Source organism: Crotalus tigris, unplaced genomic scaffold (genome assembly GCF_016545835.1).
Source record: "Crotalus tigris isolate CLP2741 ecotype Arizona unplaced genomic scaffold, ASM1654583v1 scf7180000018362.2422785, whole genome shotgun sequence".
NCBI lineage: Eukaryota > Metazoa > Chordata > Lepidosauria > Squamata > Viperidae > Crotalus > Crotalus tigris.
The window spans coordinates 449716-467968 of NW_024096964.1; the positions used below are offsets into that span (position 1 = coordinate 449716).

The window sequence follows — 18253 nt, forward strand, 5'->3', positions numbered from 1 at the left end:
AAGATGGGGCTGTAAGATATTTATAATGCAGAAAGTCCTCAACTTATGACCATAATGGAGCCTGCCCATTGATGGTCATAAGTCAAGATGCTTATAAAGCAGGTCATTACACCAATTTTACAATTTTTTGCGATGGGTCATTAAGCCAGCCTGGCAGTTGTTAAGCACATGCAGTAGTCATTAAGCAAACCCATGGCTCACTATGGGGCCTTTTTTTTGTAGAAAACCAGAAGAAAATGCTGGTGTTTGGTAAACAAATTGTAAATTGCAGTCATGTGACCATGGGAAACTGCTGTCATAAATTCAGACCTTTTGTCGATCACCCAAAATGTAGTCATCGGGGGTTGGCCATCAGAACTTTTGGAACTGGATTATAACTTTTTTTGGGGGGGGGGATCCATTGTAACTTCTAATGATCACTAAGCAACCAGTTGTAAGTTGAGGACTATTTGTAATAAGAACTGGCTACCCATTTGCCTTTGGTTTATATATCTTCCAAAGTTTACACAAGTGGAATGGACTTAAGGGTAAGTTTATGTTAAAATTGAGTGCTGGAAAATATTCAAAGGCAGTTTGCAATAAATATTTTAAAAATGTGACTTAGTGATATCAGATCTTTGTCATTATGGCTGAACTTTTCAAAAGACAATTGACTTTGGAAGTGGAATATTTCCCTTAGCCCAGTGGTGGTGAACCTATGGCACGGATGCTAGAGGCGGCACTCAGAGCCCTCTCTGTGGGCACGCGTGCCGTCGCCCCAGTCCTAGGCCTTCAGCTGGGTTTTATAAAACCTTTTCGCTTTAGGCCTCCACCGCCATGTGCAAAAAAAAAAGTCCAATCAGTCAATTTCAACTTCTCACGGGAAAAAAAAGATCTTGCAAAGTTGGAATTGATTGATTGAACTTTTTAGTCCCACCTAGTCTGCCGTTACGACCACAGCCATGCCCACCCACTTGGCCACACCCAGCCAATGGGCCACACCCACCCGGCACTCGACGATGCATAAGTGGGTTTTGGGTTGCAGTTTGGGCATTCAGTCTCTAAAAGGTTCGCCATCACTGCCTTAGCCCATAAATTGATTTTTCGTGTTAAATATTGGTCCCTGTTAACTATTTTTTTTTATTAATATAGTATACAGACAACAGACTAAAAATTTGTAAATAGATTTAGTAGTTGAATAATTTAAAATTCTTTTGGCCTGTTTTGTAAGGGATGAGATATTAGTATTGTCACATTATATTAATCAGCTTTCAACTAGAGAGGATGTTATGAATATGTGTATCAGAATTTCTATTGTACCATTACAGCTGCCATCTTGATTTCTTTGACCAAACCCTGTGGAGATCCATTGCTCATTCTACAAGAACAATAACACAAGAACAATAAAGTTTCATTTACTAATGACTTTAGTGTCATTAGTAAGGGAGATGTAGAGATGCAATATAGCAAAGCTGACTCATATTTTTAAGTCAGCTGCTGAGAACATGTAGATTATATTTCTTCAGGAACGGAGTATTCCAGTTTAGTTTTGTGTGCTTCTATTCTTATTTGGGAGCATTTAAAAATAGATTAATCGTACCAATGTATTTTAATGTTAAATTTATCAGATTAAATTAATTTAAAGTTACATTTTTTCCCCCAATAGCAGAACTGCAGGATAAATGTCTATAAATATAGGAACAGATTATTGCTGGTGTGTAATACCATAGTGAATGTGACACCAACCCATTCTATTTTTGTCATTATGCAAGAGAGAATCACCTCAACATCTAATTTACTATTTTGTCATGCAGGACTAATGACTGTTTTTGTGCTTTATCAGGCTAAGATCAATTAAAGTAACCATCAATTATCTTCTCCAAATATAAGCAGCAGGTCATCACATCAAAGGATCTTTGCCTCTTTCATGTGCAGGTGACATATTGGTTAGCTTGTCTTTAGAGAAAGAGACTTCTCTTTGAGGGATAATACAGCACAAAGGTATGTATGAAGAGGTTTTTTTCCCCAGCTGATCACTCCAAAAGTTCTAAATTTATTTGGGTAAATACTAAGAAGGTAATGAATTAAAAAGTAGGATAGATTGGGGAAACTAATGGAATAATCCACCAGAAAGTTAGTTCTAGACAACAACCTTCAAGACTTTTGAAATTGTTCTGTTGATAAATATTAACATACAATCCTGAATCAAACTACTTTGAGATACCTTAAAATAATCTCAGATTTACTTAGAAGTAAACTATATTTAAGAGGCATTTTTTCCTCTTAATCTTGCCACTGAGAACAAGAGGGCAGGGAGTAGGCACAGATTGGAGCTTATCTACTTGTGTTTGAACCTTTAATAATAACTAGCTCTGGAGGTTACCACGAGGACAAAACACGTATCAGCATTGTCTTACCTGTGAATTGTGTTTAACTTCCTGATATCCAAAATGTTGAACAACCTTGGCTTAAACACTTGTGTGCTGGCTTTCTTGGGCTTCTTTCATAAAATAGTTTAATCTAGAGGTGGGCAAGGTTTTGCTGAATGGGGGTGTCATCCAGTACACAGGGAGAGGAATTCCAAGCAGCAATCACAGCAGTTTGATTAATAGTACAAAACAGACAGGGTTGCATTATGTGTGTAAACAGGTGTAGGATTTTCTCTTTTTATTCTGGGGTGAGAAGTAAAATGTGCGAGAATTCACCCAGGAGTGTATTTCAATTGTATTAAGTTTATTTGAGGATTTACAGTACAGTTCTCATGTTTTCCACCTCAAAATCCCACCTCCACTTCCAGAAATTTAAACAAGATAATTTCATAACTGCAAATGACTGAAATGTCTGTGGAGATTCTCAGTCATCCAGGTCATGGTTATCCCAAAGAGTGCTAAAAAACAGATGCCTGCAAGGAATATAAATCCTTCCATCCTCCACCATTCAGTCAGAACTGAAGAAGCTTCTTGGATAAGAAGTGAAATGTCTTCAAGGAAAAACAAAGTCCAGCTGCCTTTTGAAAAAGCACCTTTTGGACCGACATTAAGTGCTTTAATTCCCATTGATTTCAACATGATATAAGTGTCTGCTTAACCCTCGGTTGAAATCGATGGGAATTAAATATCTTCATTGTTGTCTGAGTGGCGATTTCTGTTTGGTACTAATGATGAGAGCGTAGGGTGATGAATATTTACTATCATCCTTTGAAAAGAAAAAAAATCATTAACAAGAAACCCGACCAACAAAAACAAGATCTGCATCAAATCTCCATACGCCATTTTAAATGCATGGGTGTGGATTTAGAAATACAGAAGATAATTTTAGTAGAAATGTAATGCAAATTCCATCATCAAATGGAAGACATGTTTGTGCAGGTGCTAATTTTGTGGAACAGTCCTTCAAACAGAAAGAACAAATAGAAGGGAATATCTGAAGCTCAGGATTGAACTGTGGGGTCCATGGTTATCTCTTGGTTGTTTGTTTACAGATGTTCAATTAGCCAACTAGTGTAGGTAACATCATCGATAATCAGTGTTAATCTAAAAGATTAGATCAGCACTGATTTAAAAGAATTAAAAACATAAGCACTTTCCCATGGGAAGAATTCTTTTCAGGCAATTCCAACGTCTTATTTCAATTTATCTGGATCTTTAGTCCAAGTGTAACTTTCTAAAATCAAAGTTTTAATCACCATTTTACTGGTTAATAAAAAAAAAAAATAAAGTTCTTAAACTGGTAGTTAAAACTTCTTTGGCTAAAGATTGAGAGAAATTCACCCGATGCTGTAAAATTTGTTGATCCAAATAACTAAAAAGCAATTAACAAGCTATTTCTGAAAATTATTAGAAAAGGAAGTATACAAACTTTCAAAAACATCAACCAGTCAACATCCAGCTTGACGTATCCAAATAAAAATCCAGGATCATTTTATTTCTGAAAAGCTTACTGTTTATTGAATACATAGCATGGTTACAGTAAGGTAAAACAAACTCTAAAATCCCAAGGCATCAGACTGTAGCATATAACAGTGACTTTCCCAGCCAAACCCCCAGGTGTCCACGTAGCTCATGTAAACAAGTTCTCTTTGTTATGTTATAAATGTCTGCTATCTTCTTCATACCTGCTAGAATGTGCTTGAAAGTTTTCCAGACTGCCGACTCTCAGCAAGATTCCATAGAACTGGAGAGGTTTCATTTCTCTAACTAACCCATTCGAAAGCAACACCTCACCCCCCCCCCACTTACTCATATTGGCAAGATGAAAATAGAGAGGCACTTAGCTGCCAAATTTTCACTCTTGACTCAACCAAGGTTTGAGCAAAATGCCTACTCCCCCTTTTCCCAGAACATTAAAACACTGTCTTGTGGTCTCTTCATGAGCAGCAACTGTCTGGAGCACTTGTGGGTAATCTCAAGTCCTTTCCTTGTCTGGAGAGGAATTAGCTACTCACCAACTCTTCATTCTACAGAGCTGCCTTCACGCCCCTATTTCTTCTCCAGAAATTACATGTAACATTTCATGTATTAATTACCTAAAATATATATTCTCCTGTAGCTAAAAAAATATATGTACTTGATACACTACAACTATGAGGCACCAAACACTGCAACACATTAATGCCTTATTTCTTTTAAGAAGTGTAAGTAAAAATTTAGTGTTGGGGTTGCTTTTGAGATAAATGTTGGGGGGAAAATGAAGATGTGTCCACTAGAACAGAATTGGTTGTCCGTTAGATAACAATTTTGGAGTAAAATTTCATTGTTAAGATGAGTTCAAAGTTAATGAAGGACTTACTCTGGAAGTATAGGTACATTGGACTATTCAAACAATTTTTCTCCCTGATATTATCTTGGAAAAATGATGATGGAGAAACTCCTAACTCATAATATAAATTGAGAGCAAACCCTATTCCTTACTAGCACTGATGATGTTACCTAGTTTGGTAATGAAATGTCTGCAAGGAAACAACCAAGCTCAGAAAGCACCAAGGATCTCTCATTTCAATCCTGAATGACAAATATTTTCCTTTATCAATTCCTAATAATAATAATAATAATAATAATAATAATAATAATAGTAAAGTTGGAAGGGAGCTTGGAGGTCATTTAGTCCAACCCTCTGCTCAGGCAGGAAACCCTATACCATTTCGGACAAATGGCTGTCCAGTTTCTTCTTAAAAACTTCCAGTGTTGGAGCATTCACCAATTCTGGAGGCAGGTTGTTCACTGGTTAATTGTTCTAACTGTCAGGAAGTTTCTCCTTAGTTCTAGGTTGCTTTTCTCCTTGATTAGTTTCCACACGTCGCTTCTTGTCCTGCCTTCAGGCGCCTTGGAAAATAGCTTGACTCCCTCTTCTTTGGGGCAGCCCCTGAGATACTGGAACACTGCTATCATGTCCCCCCTTGAACTTCTCTTCATTAAACTAGACATACCCAATTCCAGCAGCCGTTCCTTATATGCTTTAGCCTCCAGTCCTCTAATCATCTTTGTTGCTCTTCTCTGTACTCTTTCTAGAGTCTCAACATCCTTTTTACATCACGGTGACCAAAACTGGATGCAATATTCCAAGTGTGGCCTTACCAAGGCATTGTAAAGTGATAATAACACTTCACGTGATCTTGATTCTATCCCTCTGTTAATGCAGCCTCGCACTGTGTTGGCCTTTTTGGCAGCTGCAGTGCAGTGCTGGCTCATATTTAGGTGATTGTCCACTAGGACTCCGAGGTCCCTCTCACAGTTACTACTATTGAGCAAGGTACCCCCTATATTATACCTGTGCATTTGGTTTTTCTTGCCTAAATGTAGAATCTTGCTTTTTTTCACCATTGAATTTCATTTTGTTAGATAGTGCCCAGTGTTCAAGTCTGTCCAGATCCTTCTGTATCTTAAGCCTATCTTCTGGAGTGTTGGCTATTCCTGCCAGCTTGATGTCGTCTGAAAATTTGATGAGTTCCCCATCTATCCCCTTGTCCAAATCGTTGATGAAGATGTTGAAGAGCACTGGGCCCAGAACAGAGCCCTGGGGCACCCACTACACACTTCCCTCCATGTAGATGCGGTTCCATTGAGGACCACATGCTGAGTGCGGCCGGTCAGCCAGCTACGGATCCATCTGGTGATGATGCTGTCTACACATTTTTCTATCTTGTCAAGTAGTAGGTTGTGATCTACTTTATTAAATGCCTTACTGAAGTCCAACTCCATTTGCTTTATCAGTAAGAGGGCAATCAAGATAACCATGAGTACTTTTCTTGCATCACAGTTTAATTCTCTCAAGATAGGGCGCTGCTCTTAAAGAAGAATTTAATGAGGTCAGAACAGTGATAAGTAGAATTCCACAACAGGAAAAGCTAACCGGAAAAAGACATCTGCATGAGTAGATGTTTCTAAATAAAGAATAATAAATGTAAGTCTCAGGAAGGAAAAAGCATGAAGGTGAGCAGAAAAAAACCCAACAAAACTATTCCAAAAGCTTAATGAAATTCTGAAAATAAAAATGAAGAAATTTAAAGCAGGCACACTGCCCAGAAATGTTAATCTGCTGTCAGAAAAACAAAAGTTCAGAATGAGTGTTGCCAGCACTCAAGAGTCTTGACCTCAAAAAACAATTTAGTAAAATGTATTTAAATACATCTGTTTTTTCAGTCTAGGCAAATGTTATGGTAGAGAATAATTCCATTCTTCCCAAGAGGAAAAAATATGCAGCAGATCTAGGTCTCTTCACTAAAATGTCATTCCTGCTGCTTTCCCCCACTTTTACTAAGGAAGTGATAGCTTAAAAAAGGACAGTTGATATTTTTCTCTGTTAACCAGCAGTGACTCAACAGACAACTGTTAGATTTTTTTTTTTTTAAAAAAAAAAGTCTTACTCTTCATCTCTTCCTGACAAGGAAAAAGAATTTTACCCCCTGCAGCTATTGGCTACAGCATCCCGGAAACTCAGTGTGATCACTAGTTGGAGACGGACCAAATACCCTGTAATAATAACACTTACTCAACACTTTGCAAGTTAAAATCCAGTAGCAAAATAAATGAAATGAGGCAAATCGGGAGCTACACAACTACAATCACTGACAACAGTCTTTCCCAACCTGGTGACTACCTGATGGTTTGCACTATAACACTCAAAGTTGTCCAATTCAGTAGATTGATAGATAGGTGGCCTGGAGCTAGCTCTAAGGAACTTTCAATTGGCCCTTCAGACCAATGGTTCAAATATTCACAAAGCAGGAGTGACAATACGGTTGTATTTTGAAGACACAGAAGATTTTGTAATGCTTATATTAAATTAATATCTATCGTGCAACTGAAGCTGAAGCTCAAATAATTTGGCCACCAAATGAGAAGAGAGGTAATCCTTGGCAAAGACCCTGATATTGGGAAAAGTTGAAGGCAAAAGGAGAAGAGGACAAGAAAGGAAGAGATGATTAGATAATGTGGGGAACATGGGTCTGGGCAGGCTCAGAGAGACAGCAGAGGATGTGGGTCTGGTGTGCTGATGGTCCATTGGGTCACAAAGAGTTGGACACAACTTAGCAACTAAACAACAACAATTATCATGCAACCAGATACCCATAGTAATTTTCATTCTGCATCTGAGAAAATGCTAGAAATCCATGGAGAACAATCAAGGATTCCTCCATAAATGGATTTGGAGTGGCAACCAATGTCATCTGCTGTTTCTAATCTTTTGGAACAACTTATAGTACCAAGAAAGAATTGAGTGTATTCCATCATTCAGTCTAGCTCAGTGGTTCTCAACCTTTTTAATGCTGCGACCCCCAACCGGTCGTAAGACGAGGACTACTCAACCGGTTGTAAGTCGAGGACTACTCAACTGGTGCAGAACTGTTTGCAGAATGGGACTTTTGGCGGGCTCAGCAGGCAGAGACAGCCTGGACAATTCCAATTGGTTTTTGAAAGCCAATAGAATTAGACTCTATTCAAGAGAGTCTATTCTATTGGCTTTCAAAAGCCAATAGAATAAAAGGGAGTAGCACAGCTATGGAAAAGGGGGGAAAAAATAGTGGACTGCGTTGTTTGGCGATCCCCGTGAAATGGTCGTTCGACCCCAAATGGGGTCCTGACCCACAGGTTGAGAACCACTGGTCTAGCTCATAAGATTGCCAGTAAAGCTAAGCAGTGTTTGCATTTTCCAGAGATCCACGAGTTATTCACAAGACAGTCCTGTGCTCTTCAACAGAAACAACAAAACAGAAAGCATCTCTAAAAAAGCAGAAACTTGGGAAAAAATTAGGAACTCAGATGAAGAAGCTGGGTCTTTCTTACTCAGCCAAATCAAAGACAGAGCCTGTGACAGGGAGAATAGTTCTAGAAGTAGGTCAATGAAGTTCAAATTATTTTAGTAATAGAGAGGAAACATGATAATTGACAGCTTCACCAAGGGGCATCCTCTCCTATTCCTGAAATCATGATAGGAAGAATGAATATGGTGAATCTCTTCATGTGTTAGGAATGTAAATCTGTTCAGCCATATCACTATATAGCATGCTGATGGATGATCTCTCTATCTATAGTTAAATGTGGATGTTAAAAATGGGAGAAAGGGGGCACGTTGTGCACTGGAGAGGCTGCAAATAAAGTCTCAGCGGCCAGTTTTCAATCCTGGGACATCACGTTGGCCATCTCTATCCTAGCTACTAAGTTTATTCAGAAAATTTGGGTGGAAGAGACATGGTAAATGTCCAGTTGCATTTTGCCAAATCTTTAATGGGTGTTTACTTTGTCACACTAGATTGGAGCATCTTGCCATAAGTGGTACCATGGAGTTATCGCCTATTGTCACTCAACCACAACGTCACTGTGCCACAAGGAGTTTTGAGTGGCAGACAGAACTCTGTGACTGCGGCGATGACTGTAACATCTGTGAGTGAATTCTTACGTGATGGAGTTTATCTCCTTTTGTAGCTTTGTTCTTGAATTGTCCTTCCTTTAAACATTAATTTAACTGTGAGAAAAAAAAAGACTCTCTGCATTCAATACCTGTCAATGTGTGATGGACTCAGAAGTCCAGAATAAGTTTAATTGATTAATTATGTGTCATTAAGCAAGTGTCAGTTTTAAGCAACCACATAAATAGATTTTTTTCCAGGGCAAACTGTCTCTAACTCGGTCCTTCCAATAGTAATAGTAGTAGTAAAGTTGGAAGGGACCTTGGAGGTCATCTAGTCCAACCCCCTGCTCGGGCAGGAAACCCTACACCATTTCGGACAAATGGCTGTCCAGTCTCTTCTTAAAAACTTCCAGTGTTGGGAGCATTTACTGCTTCTGGAGGCAAGCTGTTCCACTGATTAATTGTTCTCACTGTCAGGAAGTTTCTCCTTAGTTCTAGGTTGCTTCTCTCCTTGATTAGTTTCCACCCGTTGCTTCTTGTCCTGCCTTCAGGTGCTTTGGAAAATAGCTTAATTCCTTCTTCTTTATGGCAGCCTGAGATATTGGAATACTGCTATCATGTCCCCCCTTGTCCTTCTCTTCGTTAAACTAGACATACCCAATTCTAGCAACCGTTCCTTATATGTTTTAGCCTCCAGTCACCTAATCATCTTTGTTGCTCTTCTCTGTACTCTTTCTAGAGTCTCAACATCTTTTTTACATTGTGGTGACCAAAACTGGATACAGTATTCCAAGTGTGGCCTTACCAAGGCATTGAAGAGTGGTATTAATACTTCACGTGATCTTGATTCTATCCCTCTGTTAATGCAGCCTAGCACTGTGTTGGCCTTTTTGGCAGCTGCAGCACACTGCTGGCTCATATTTAGGTGATTGTCTACTAGGACTTCGAGGTCCCTCTCACAGTTACTACTATTGAGCATGGTGCCACCTATGCTGTACTTGTGCATTTGGTTTTTCTTGCCTAATGTAGAACCTTGCTTTTTTCACCATTGAATTTCATTTTGTTAGTTAGTGCCCAGTGTTCAAGTCTGTCCAGATCCTTCTGTATCTGAAGCCTGTCTTCTGGAGTGTTGGCTATTCCTGCCAGCTTGGTGTCGTCTGCAAATTTGATGAGTTCCCAATCTATCCCTTCATCCAAATCATTGATGAAGATGTTGAAGAGTACTGGGCCCAGAACAGAGCCCTGGGGCACCCCACTACACACTTCCCTCCATATAGATGCAGTTCCATTGAGGACCACTCGCTGAGTACGGCCGGTCAGCCAGCTAAGGATCCATCTGGTGGTGGTTCTGTCTACCCCACATTTTTCTATCTTGTCAAGTAGTAGGTTGTGATCTACTTTATCAAATGCCTTACTGAAGTCCAAGTAAATTTTGTCCATAGCATTCCTCTGATCCACTAATTTTGTCACTTGGTCAAAGAATGCAATAAGATTTGTCTGGCATGATCTATTTTTGACAAACCCATGTTGGCTTTTAGTAATGACTTTGTTTGCCTCTAGGTGTTCGTTGATTCGTTGTTTGATTATCTTTTCCAGGATCTTCCCAGGTATTGAGGTCAGGCTGATAGGTCTGTAATTTCCTGGATACATTTTTTTTCCTTTTTTGAGGATGGGAACTACATCAGCTCTTTTCCAGTCCTCTGGTAGTTCCCCTGTGTTCCAGGATCTTTGAAAAATATAGTTCAGTGGCTCCGATATCACATCTGCCAGTTCCTTGAGAACTCTGGGGTGTAATCCGTCTGGTCCTGGCGATTTGAAATCATCTAGGCTGGACAGGTGCTCACTAACGATTTTCTTGCCTATCTTAACTTGTGTTTCTGTTTTGTTTTTTGTGGCACTATTTTTGATAGGTTGGTCTGTTTTTTCCCTTTGTGTAAAGACAGATGCAAAAAATGAGATAAATAGTTCTGCTTTCTCCCTGTTGCTTGTCACCTTCTTGCCACTTCCACCCACTAATGGACCAATCATTTCCTTCACTTTTTTCTTGTTTTTTACATGTTGAAAGAAGCTTTTTTTTGTTATTTTTGACTTTGGTCGCAAGCCTCAGTTCATTTTGAGCCTTGGCTTTCTTCACTTCATCTTTGCAGGCTCGGGCTATTTGCTGATATTCTGACTTAGTTATGTTCGCCTCTTTCCACTTTCTATACTTGTCCTTTTTATTTTTCAATTTGTCAGAGAGTTCTTTATGCAGCCATGCTGGTTTCTTTTGAGAGCTGTTATTTTTCCTCTTTGTTGGTATTGTGCTAGACTGTGCTTTTATTATCTCATTTTTCAAAATTTCCCAAGCTTCTTGAGGTGTTTTCCCCTTGAGGATTCTCATCCATGGAATCCTTCCCAAGCCCTCTCTAAGTTTATTGAAATTAGCTCTCTTGAAGTCCAAGACTCTAGTTTGACTGTGTTCGATTGGTTGTGCTTCTATAATGTTGAATTCTAATATTGCATGATCACTTCCTCCCAGGGTTCCTATGGCTTCAACACCGTCTATCATTTCATCTCTGTTAGTGAGAATTAGATCCAAAATGGCTAATCCCCTAGTTCCCTTCTCTACTTTTTGGGAGACAAAGTTGTCTGCTAGGTTTGCCAGGAACCTGTTTGATCTTCCACTTGGTGTGGAGTTTGTCTCCCAGTTGATGTCAGGGTAGTTAAAGTCCCCCATTACTATTGTGATGTGCTTCCTACATACCTTAGTTAGCTGACTAGCAAAAAGTTCATCTATTTCCTCTGTTTGGTTGGGTGGTCTGTAGTATACACCTCTGGCAATGTCATTTCCCCCCCCCCTTTTATATTGACCCAAATGCATTCAAGACAGTTTTTATCATTGTTGTGCTCTATTTCTGTGGAGATGTAGTTATTTCTTATATAGAGAGCAACTCCACCTCCTCTTTTATTTGGTCTGTTTCTTTTAAATAATTTAAATCCCTCTAGCTGTGTGTTCCATGTGTGGTTTCATCCCACCATGTTTCCGTAATGGCAACAATATCGTATCTGCCCTCATTAACCTGAATTTCTAGTTCACCCTGTTTGCTGTTCATACTCTGTGCATTGGTGTATAAACATTTGAGTCCTTTGTGAGTGGCCCTGTGTGTCCTTTCTACATAACCTGTGTGGTGCCTGAGTTCCCCTATTGTCTTACCACCTATTTGGTTAGTGCACTTTATGTGGCACTCGCTATTCGAGGCTTCATTTTGATTGGTAGCAAGGTTGGTATTCTTGTCCACACACACATCTATGCTACATGCACTGATAGCCCTATAGTTTTTAAATTGCCAGGGACAGGGTTGTTCTGTATCAATTAGCTCCCTGTCCCCGCTGTGTAGTTTAAATTTCCCTCCAGAAAATCTGTGAATTTATAGCCGAGTAACTCAGTCCCTTTTTTTGATGGATGCAAACCATCTCTTTTGTACATCTTTTGATTGGACCAGCTACTGACATCGTGACTAATATATCCAAAGCCTTCCCCTTTACACCATTCCTTTAGCCACATATTGAATTGTGCTATGCGATGGCCTTTTCCGTTTTGCTCCTTATACACTGGTAAAACCTCTGAGAAAGTAAGCCTACAGCCTATTCTGCTAAGTTCCTTCCCCAATCTCTGGAAATCATTCTGCACAGAGAGTACATCTTTTTGGGACAGATCATTAGTGCCAAGATGTACAATAGCCTCCACATCACAGTCCTTGCTGCAATTCTTGATTATTTTAGAAATACGCTTCTTGTCCCTACTGGCAGTAGCACCTGGAAGACACCTGACCTCTTTCAAAGCCTCTGTGTCCTTTCCTAAATTTACATCCCTTATAATTGAATCACCTACCAGAAGGTAGCTTCTCTTTTTGGGAGCCTTTCTATTCTTGCATGACTGATGTGCAATACCTGATTCACACTTCTCCCTGTCAAAATCTAGTTCTTCATCTCGGACCACAATCCCCTGCTTATTTGAGTTATCTTCACAAATACCTTTACCAGTCTCCTTAATGTCCCTATTAATAATGTACCCATAGCCACTGTAACTGAGCCTATCCATCTTCTTCAGTGTTTCTCAACTTTGGCAACTTTAAGATGTGTGAACTTAATTCCTAGAAGTACCTAGTCACCATGTAAGAAGAATGCAGGGCCCATCCTGCTGATGAAGTGTGGGATGATAGCTTGCAAAACTTCTCATGGGTGATTGCAACGTAGGAATTCTTAAGCGACACACCCATTGGTGTGACTTACCTCTTGCTAACAAGTAATAATTCCATATATTCATAAGCAAGAGCTCTAAGTCACGAACACTTCGTTGATCTAGAAAACAGTGACACAATGCAGCTGGAAATTTCTGGTTCATGTGAGGCTATTATGAAAGTCTAAATATGCCTTCCTAAACAACTTCTCAAACGTTGAGTCTTCAGGAAGGGTGGGGATGACAATTCTGAGACATCATGGTTAGAATTATTAGCCATGTCTACATATTTTGTAGTCCTCACCCTTCTGGAAGCACCAGCTTGGAGAATTCTGTTCTAAGAACAAGCAGAGAAGTTTTCCTTTCACTTGAGATTATAAAGATAAGTTTTCTTTGATCACTTCCCTAGGTCTGTGTGGAGCCTTCTGCTACTGTTGCTTGGGTTGCATAATTGCCAAAGACATGGACGAGTGCTGTTGCTGTGGTCCTAGTGTGGCCATGAGGACACGCTATCGGACGTTGTACAGAATTCCGGTAAATTCGTTGATCATCATGATGTTTCTCTTTTTTAATTAATTTCATTTTTTTAAAAGGGTGGGGTTTTTTTTGCAAAGTAAAAACAATACAAGTTTAAACGTAAAAGTAATAAATAAATAAGAAGAGAAAAAAGAAAAATCAGAGAAAGAAAAATACAGATAGTCCTCAACATAACCATTCATTTAGTGAGCATTTGAAGTTACAATGGCACTGCAAAAGGGACTTATGACCATTTTTCACACTTACGACCGTTGCAATATCTCCACAGTCAAGTGATCAGAATTTGGACACTTGACAATTGGCTTATATTAATGATGGTTCAAGTGTCCTGGGGTCATGTGATCAACTTTTGCAAACTTCTGACAAGCAAAGTCAACGGGGAAGCCAAATTCACTTAACAACCATGTTACCAATAACTGCAGCGATTGACTTGACAACTGTGGTCAGAAAGGTCATAAAATGGGGCAAACTCACTTAACAACTACCTTGCTTAGCAACAGAAATGTTGGGTTCAGTTGTGGCTGTGAGTCAAGGACTACCTGTATATATAGGCTTCTAATTTTTTTTTTATTTTTTTTACAAAAGTCATAAATGCATTTACATTTTATCCAATCTCTCTAAGCTTCCATTGTGGCTCCCTTCTTTCCATATTCTTCCCTTTCTAATCACCAAAATGAATCGTAAGTTCATTTTTTTCTGCTTTCAGCGAAAAGCCCATAAAGGATTACCAGTTCCTGAGCATGCTGTTTCCCTTTCTCATAAAATCCAGGAACTTAGTTTGTTAATTTGCACTTTAGTTTATTTATTCTTCAAAGCTCAAGGGTATCCTTAGGATATGGCCAGAGGTTTTATTTTCAAGACTGACGCATTTATTACAGTATGCATTTTCTTTTTTTTTATTGTTGCTTTAATTGTTGATTTGGAACGTAGTATAAAATTGTTTGGGAACCAGAACTTTCAGTTACTCAGAATAAACAGCAATGAACTTTCATCTTAAAGATCAACAAATATACTCATGCTTATATTTGCGCAAATCATTGTCCATACAATGAAGTGTATTTTGATCCATAGTAGCTTACTTAATGAGGCATTTATTTATCTTTAAGGTGCCACTTGGTTCCTAGGTTGTCAAATATTCCTGTGGCTACTTTTATGAAAATTATATACAGTGAGGAAAGGTTACTGTGGTTGACATATGGGAAGTGCTAGAGACAGAACCGGTCTGTAGCCTAGTGCTCAAATGTCTTTAAAGCCTAAGGAGGATGGCCTGGGCAGTCAATACCCTTAGACTGGTACCAATAAAGGAAAATATTTGAAGCTCAGGGTTGAAATTTGGGGTCCTTAGTGCTCTCTGAGCTTGGTTGTTTTCTTGTAAACATCTCATTACCCAAGAACTGATGATGTTACCTAGTTTGGCTTATGAAACATCTGCAAGAAAACAACCAAGCTTCTCTACTAGTGTTTAGAGAACAGGACAACTCTACAATGGGATGGTTAGAGATGTATTAAGAAGGGGGAAGATGTCTTGTTAGAAGTCCTTCCATTGTCCCTATCCATTGTCCCTACGGCTAAAGGATGCTCCATAGAACCACACAGGAACTGCGACCAACTGAGACCAACAGCATGAACAAGAAGCTAAAACTGGTCCTCTCTTGTTTGGCTTTGTAGAATTGAAGAACAAAGTGTCCCAGTTTTCTGTGCCCTCTCCAACCTCACTCTGACAAGAAATTAACTACCATGTTTCCCTGAAAATAAGAGCCAGTCTTATATTTTTTTTCCTCCAAAAGAGGCACCAGGTCTTATTTTCAGGGGATGTCTTACCTGCTTACCTTAGGACCACCACAGCCAGGCCTCCTATGCCCTGACACCTACCTCACCTCACCAGCCCACTTTTTCTGCGGCCGGTCACTGCCGCTCAGGTGTGTCACCTCTGGCTTCTGTTTTACTGGTGGAGGCCTTCAGGAAAGGTCTCTCACAGCAAAATGGAGGTCGGGGGACACCGCGCGCATCAATCTGAAGCTTGTTTCTCAGCCACAGAGGCCTTTCCTGAAGCCTCTGATGGTGAAATGGAGGCTCAGGGGATGCTGTGCACATCAATCCAGAGCTTGTTTCTTGGCTGCAGAGGCCTTTCCTGAAGGCCTTTGCTGGCAAAATGGAGGCCAGGGCCGATGCACGTGAGTAGTGGTGAGTGGTGCAGAAGAAGTGGGCTTGTGAGATGAGGCACGTCTCAGGGTGTGGGAGGCCTGGCTGCAACTGTCCTAAGATAAGTGGGTGCAGGGCATGTGGGGCAGCTCCACCCCTCCATCCCCGCCCTAGCTTGATTTTACCTTTGCGCCTCAGCCCACCTTGTATAACCAGGTGCATTGGAGTGGGAGGGGACTTAAGTAGCGCTTATTTTGGGGGTAGGTATATATTGGGCGCACATGTAAAAATCAAGCTATACCTTATTTTTGGGGTAGGTCTTATTTTTGGGGAAACACGGTGTGTCTATCATGAGACACTACAAAATGGTTCCACTGTAAGAGAGAGGCACTTATTTATTTCACTATAGTTTCAAAGTTCTTAGTTTCAAGTGTACAAAAGCCACAGTCATGTCACTGGTGATTGTTCCTGCCATAGGCATAGGCATAGCATGCTCCACCCAATGTAATGTTTTACATGCACTTTGGAATATGAACATATAATCTCCCTTGAACTGAGCTTGACTTCTGGAGATCTCATGTACTTCTAAAAAGAATTGTCAGGTTCTTTTGATAGCAACATGTAACTGGTTTCCTATTTCCTTCTTGTTGGATACCCACCAAATTATTTCCTTTACGAACTGCAGGATGAAGGAGGGATCCCCTGGTGTCCTACTTTCCATTTCTATTTTGCTACTGCTACACAAAGGATCAAAGCTAGAATAACAAAAGGCCACTCCCTTTGGAACTATGTTTTTATCCAAAGAGTTATTTATTATCCGATAATATATCAAGTACTTTGACCTGTTAATCTCTTCATAGTTCATGTCTCTTTCCCTGCTTTTGAATTTTGCCTCATGTGAACAAAGTCTTTGAGATGTTTGTTCCTGTTTAATAAATATATATCTAGCAATAATTTTTGCAACCTGATCTGAGTGGGGTGTGCACTTGCTGTGATCTGCATGTAGGAATTAACTGGGAGAATACTCGGGGGAAACTCAACTGGGAATTATCCAAATGACAAGTAGGACTAGGGTGACATCATAGCAATCTTCCAAAATCTAAGGAGCTGCCCCAAAGAAGAGGGAGTCAATCTAGTCTCCAAAGCACCTGAAGGCAAGACAAGAAGCAATGGATGGAAACTAATCAGGGAGAGAAGAAATCTTGAACTAAGGAGAAATTTCCTGACTGTGAGAACAATTAATCAGTGGAAGAACTTGCCTCCAGAAGTTGTGGGTGTCCAACACTGAAAGTTTTTAAGAAGAGATTGGACAAGTATTTGTCCGAAATGGTACAGGGTTTCCTGCCTGAGCAGGGGGTTGGACTAGAAGACTTCCAATGTCTTTTCCAACTCTGTTATTCTGTTAAATGTCCAAGACTTCTGGGATATTATTTGGGCTTCCTCAACCAATCTTCAGCCAACCTAATCCAGGTCTACTCAGCCTTTTTGCTATCTGCCAAGATTTGTTAGGTGTTGCTTTCTGCAGTGTTTATGGTACGTGTTGATTCGAAACCTGTTCCAAAGTATCTATTATATCCCATATCTGCTACTTTGCCTTACGTTCTGCCCAGTTTAACGAGGCTGGACTGTGTCTTTTGTGGGTTTCCCAGAGAAACAAGCATCAGTCACACCTAGGAATATGACGGGGAAGACAGAAATACCCAGAGAAATACTGCTCAGAGCCAACTTTGGGTGTTTTTTCATTGTGTACTGTAAACCATAGTTCAAAATACAGGACTGGATTGACTCCAGATTGTGATCTCTCTCTCTCTCTCTCTCTCTCTCTCTCTCTCTCTCTCTCTCTCTCTCTCTCTCTCTCTCTCTTTTTTTTTTTTCTCCTCAGGGAACGATCTGCTCAGACTGCCTCATAGTCACTTTCTGCGGTCCCTGTAACCTTTGCCAACTCAAGAGGGATATCAAAAGGAGGAAGCAGTTAGGGATTTTCTAGGTAGGTTTGCAAATATTTATTATCTGCAGAGATTGGGTGGCTGGGTAATAAAAATGAGTAATTTTCCAATGTAATCCCTGTCATTTTCTGCTAGGTTGGTCGGAGAGAAACGGAAACTTGAAGGATGGATTCATGCCCAGCTTCTTAGGACCTCAGTAGATCTTCTGCAAAGTTCTGCCTCATAGGAGCTCGATTCTCACTACCAGCAGGATTCCCACAGGGCTTGTTAACTTTGGGCTTAGCGTTTTGTGATTTGCATTGTGGTTTGCAGGTTGTAATTTATACTATGTCAGCATGTGGTTTTTACTCAGCAAATTGTGCCTTGTTTAATAAACCAGACTAATGTGTGAGACTGTTGTCCAAAGCTAAGTGTTCAAACTCTCTTTGGGTACAACATTTTAAGTGTATAGGATGGAAAACTTTGGGGAAAAGCCATTAGAATTAGCTATCGAGCTCATTTGTTACTGTTTGGTCAAGATGCAGACATTCATCACAGAAATGCATCTTCCATGTGAAAAAAATAATAATTAAGGTTCATGTAG

General features: G+C 39.9%; 1 protein-coding gene across 1 annotated transcript; it reads left to right on the top strand.

The window, feature by feature from the left end:
• The first annotated feature begins 1901 nt into the window (after nucleotides 1-1901).
• LOC120311423 (placenta-specific gene 8 protein-like) lies at nucleotides 1902-17711 on the top strand. Its single transcript, XM_039350894.1, has 4 exons — nucleotides 1902-1980; nucleotides 8728-8858; nucleotides 13455-13579; nucleotides 17607-17711. Exons 2-4 carry the CDS (start codon nucleotides 8756-8758, stop codon nucleotides 17709-17711), a joined length of 333 nt encoding a protein of 110 aa, XP_039206828.1. The 5' UTR covers nucleotides 1902-1980; nucleotides 8728-8755.
• The last annotated feature ends 542 nt before the right edge of the window (nucleotides 17712-18253 follow it).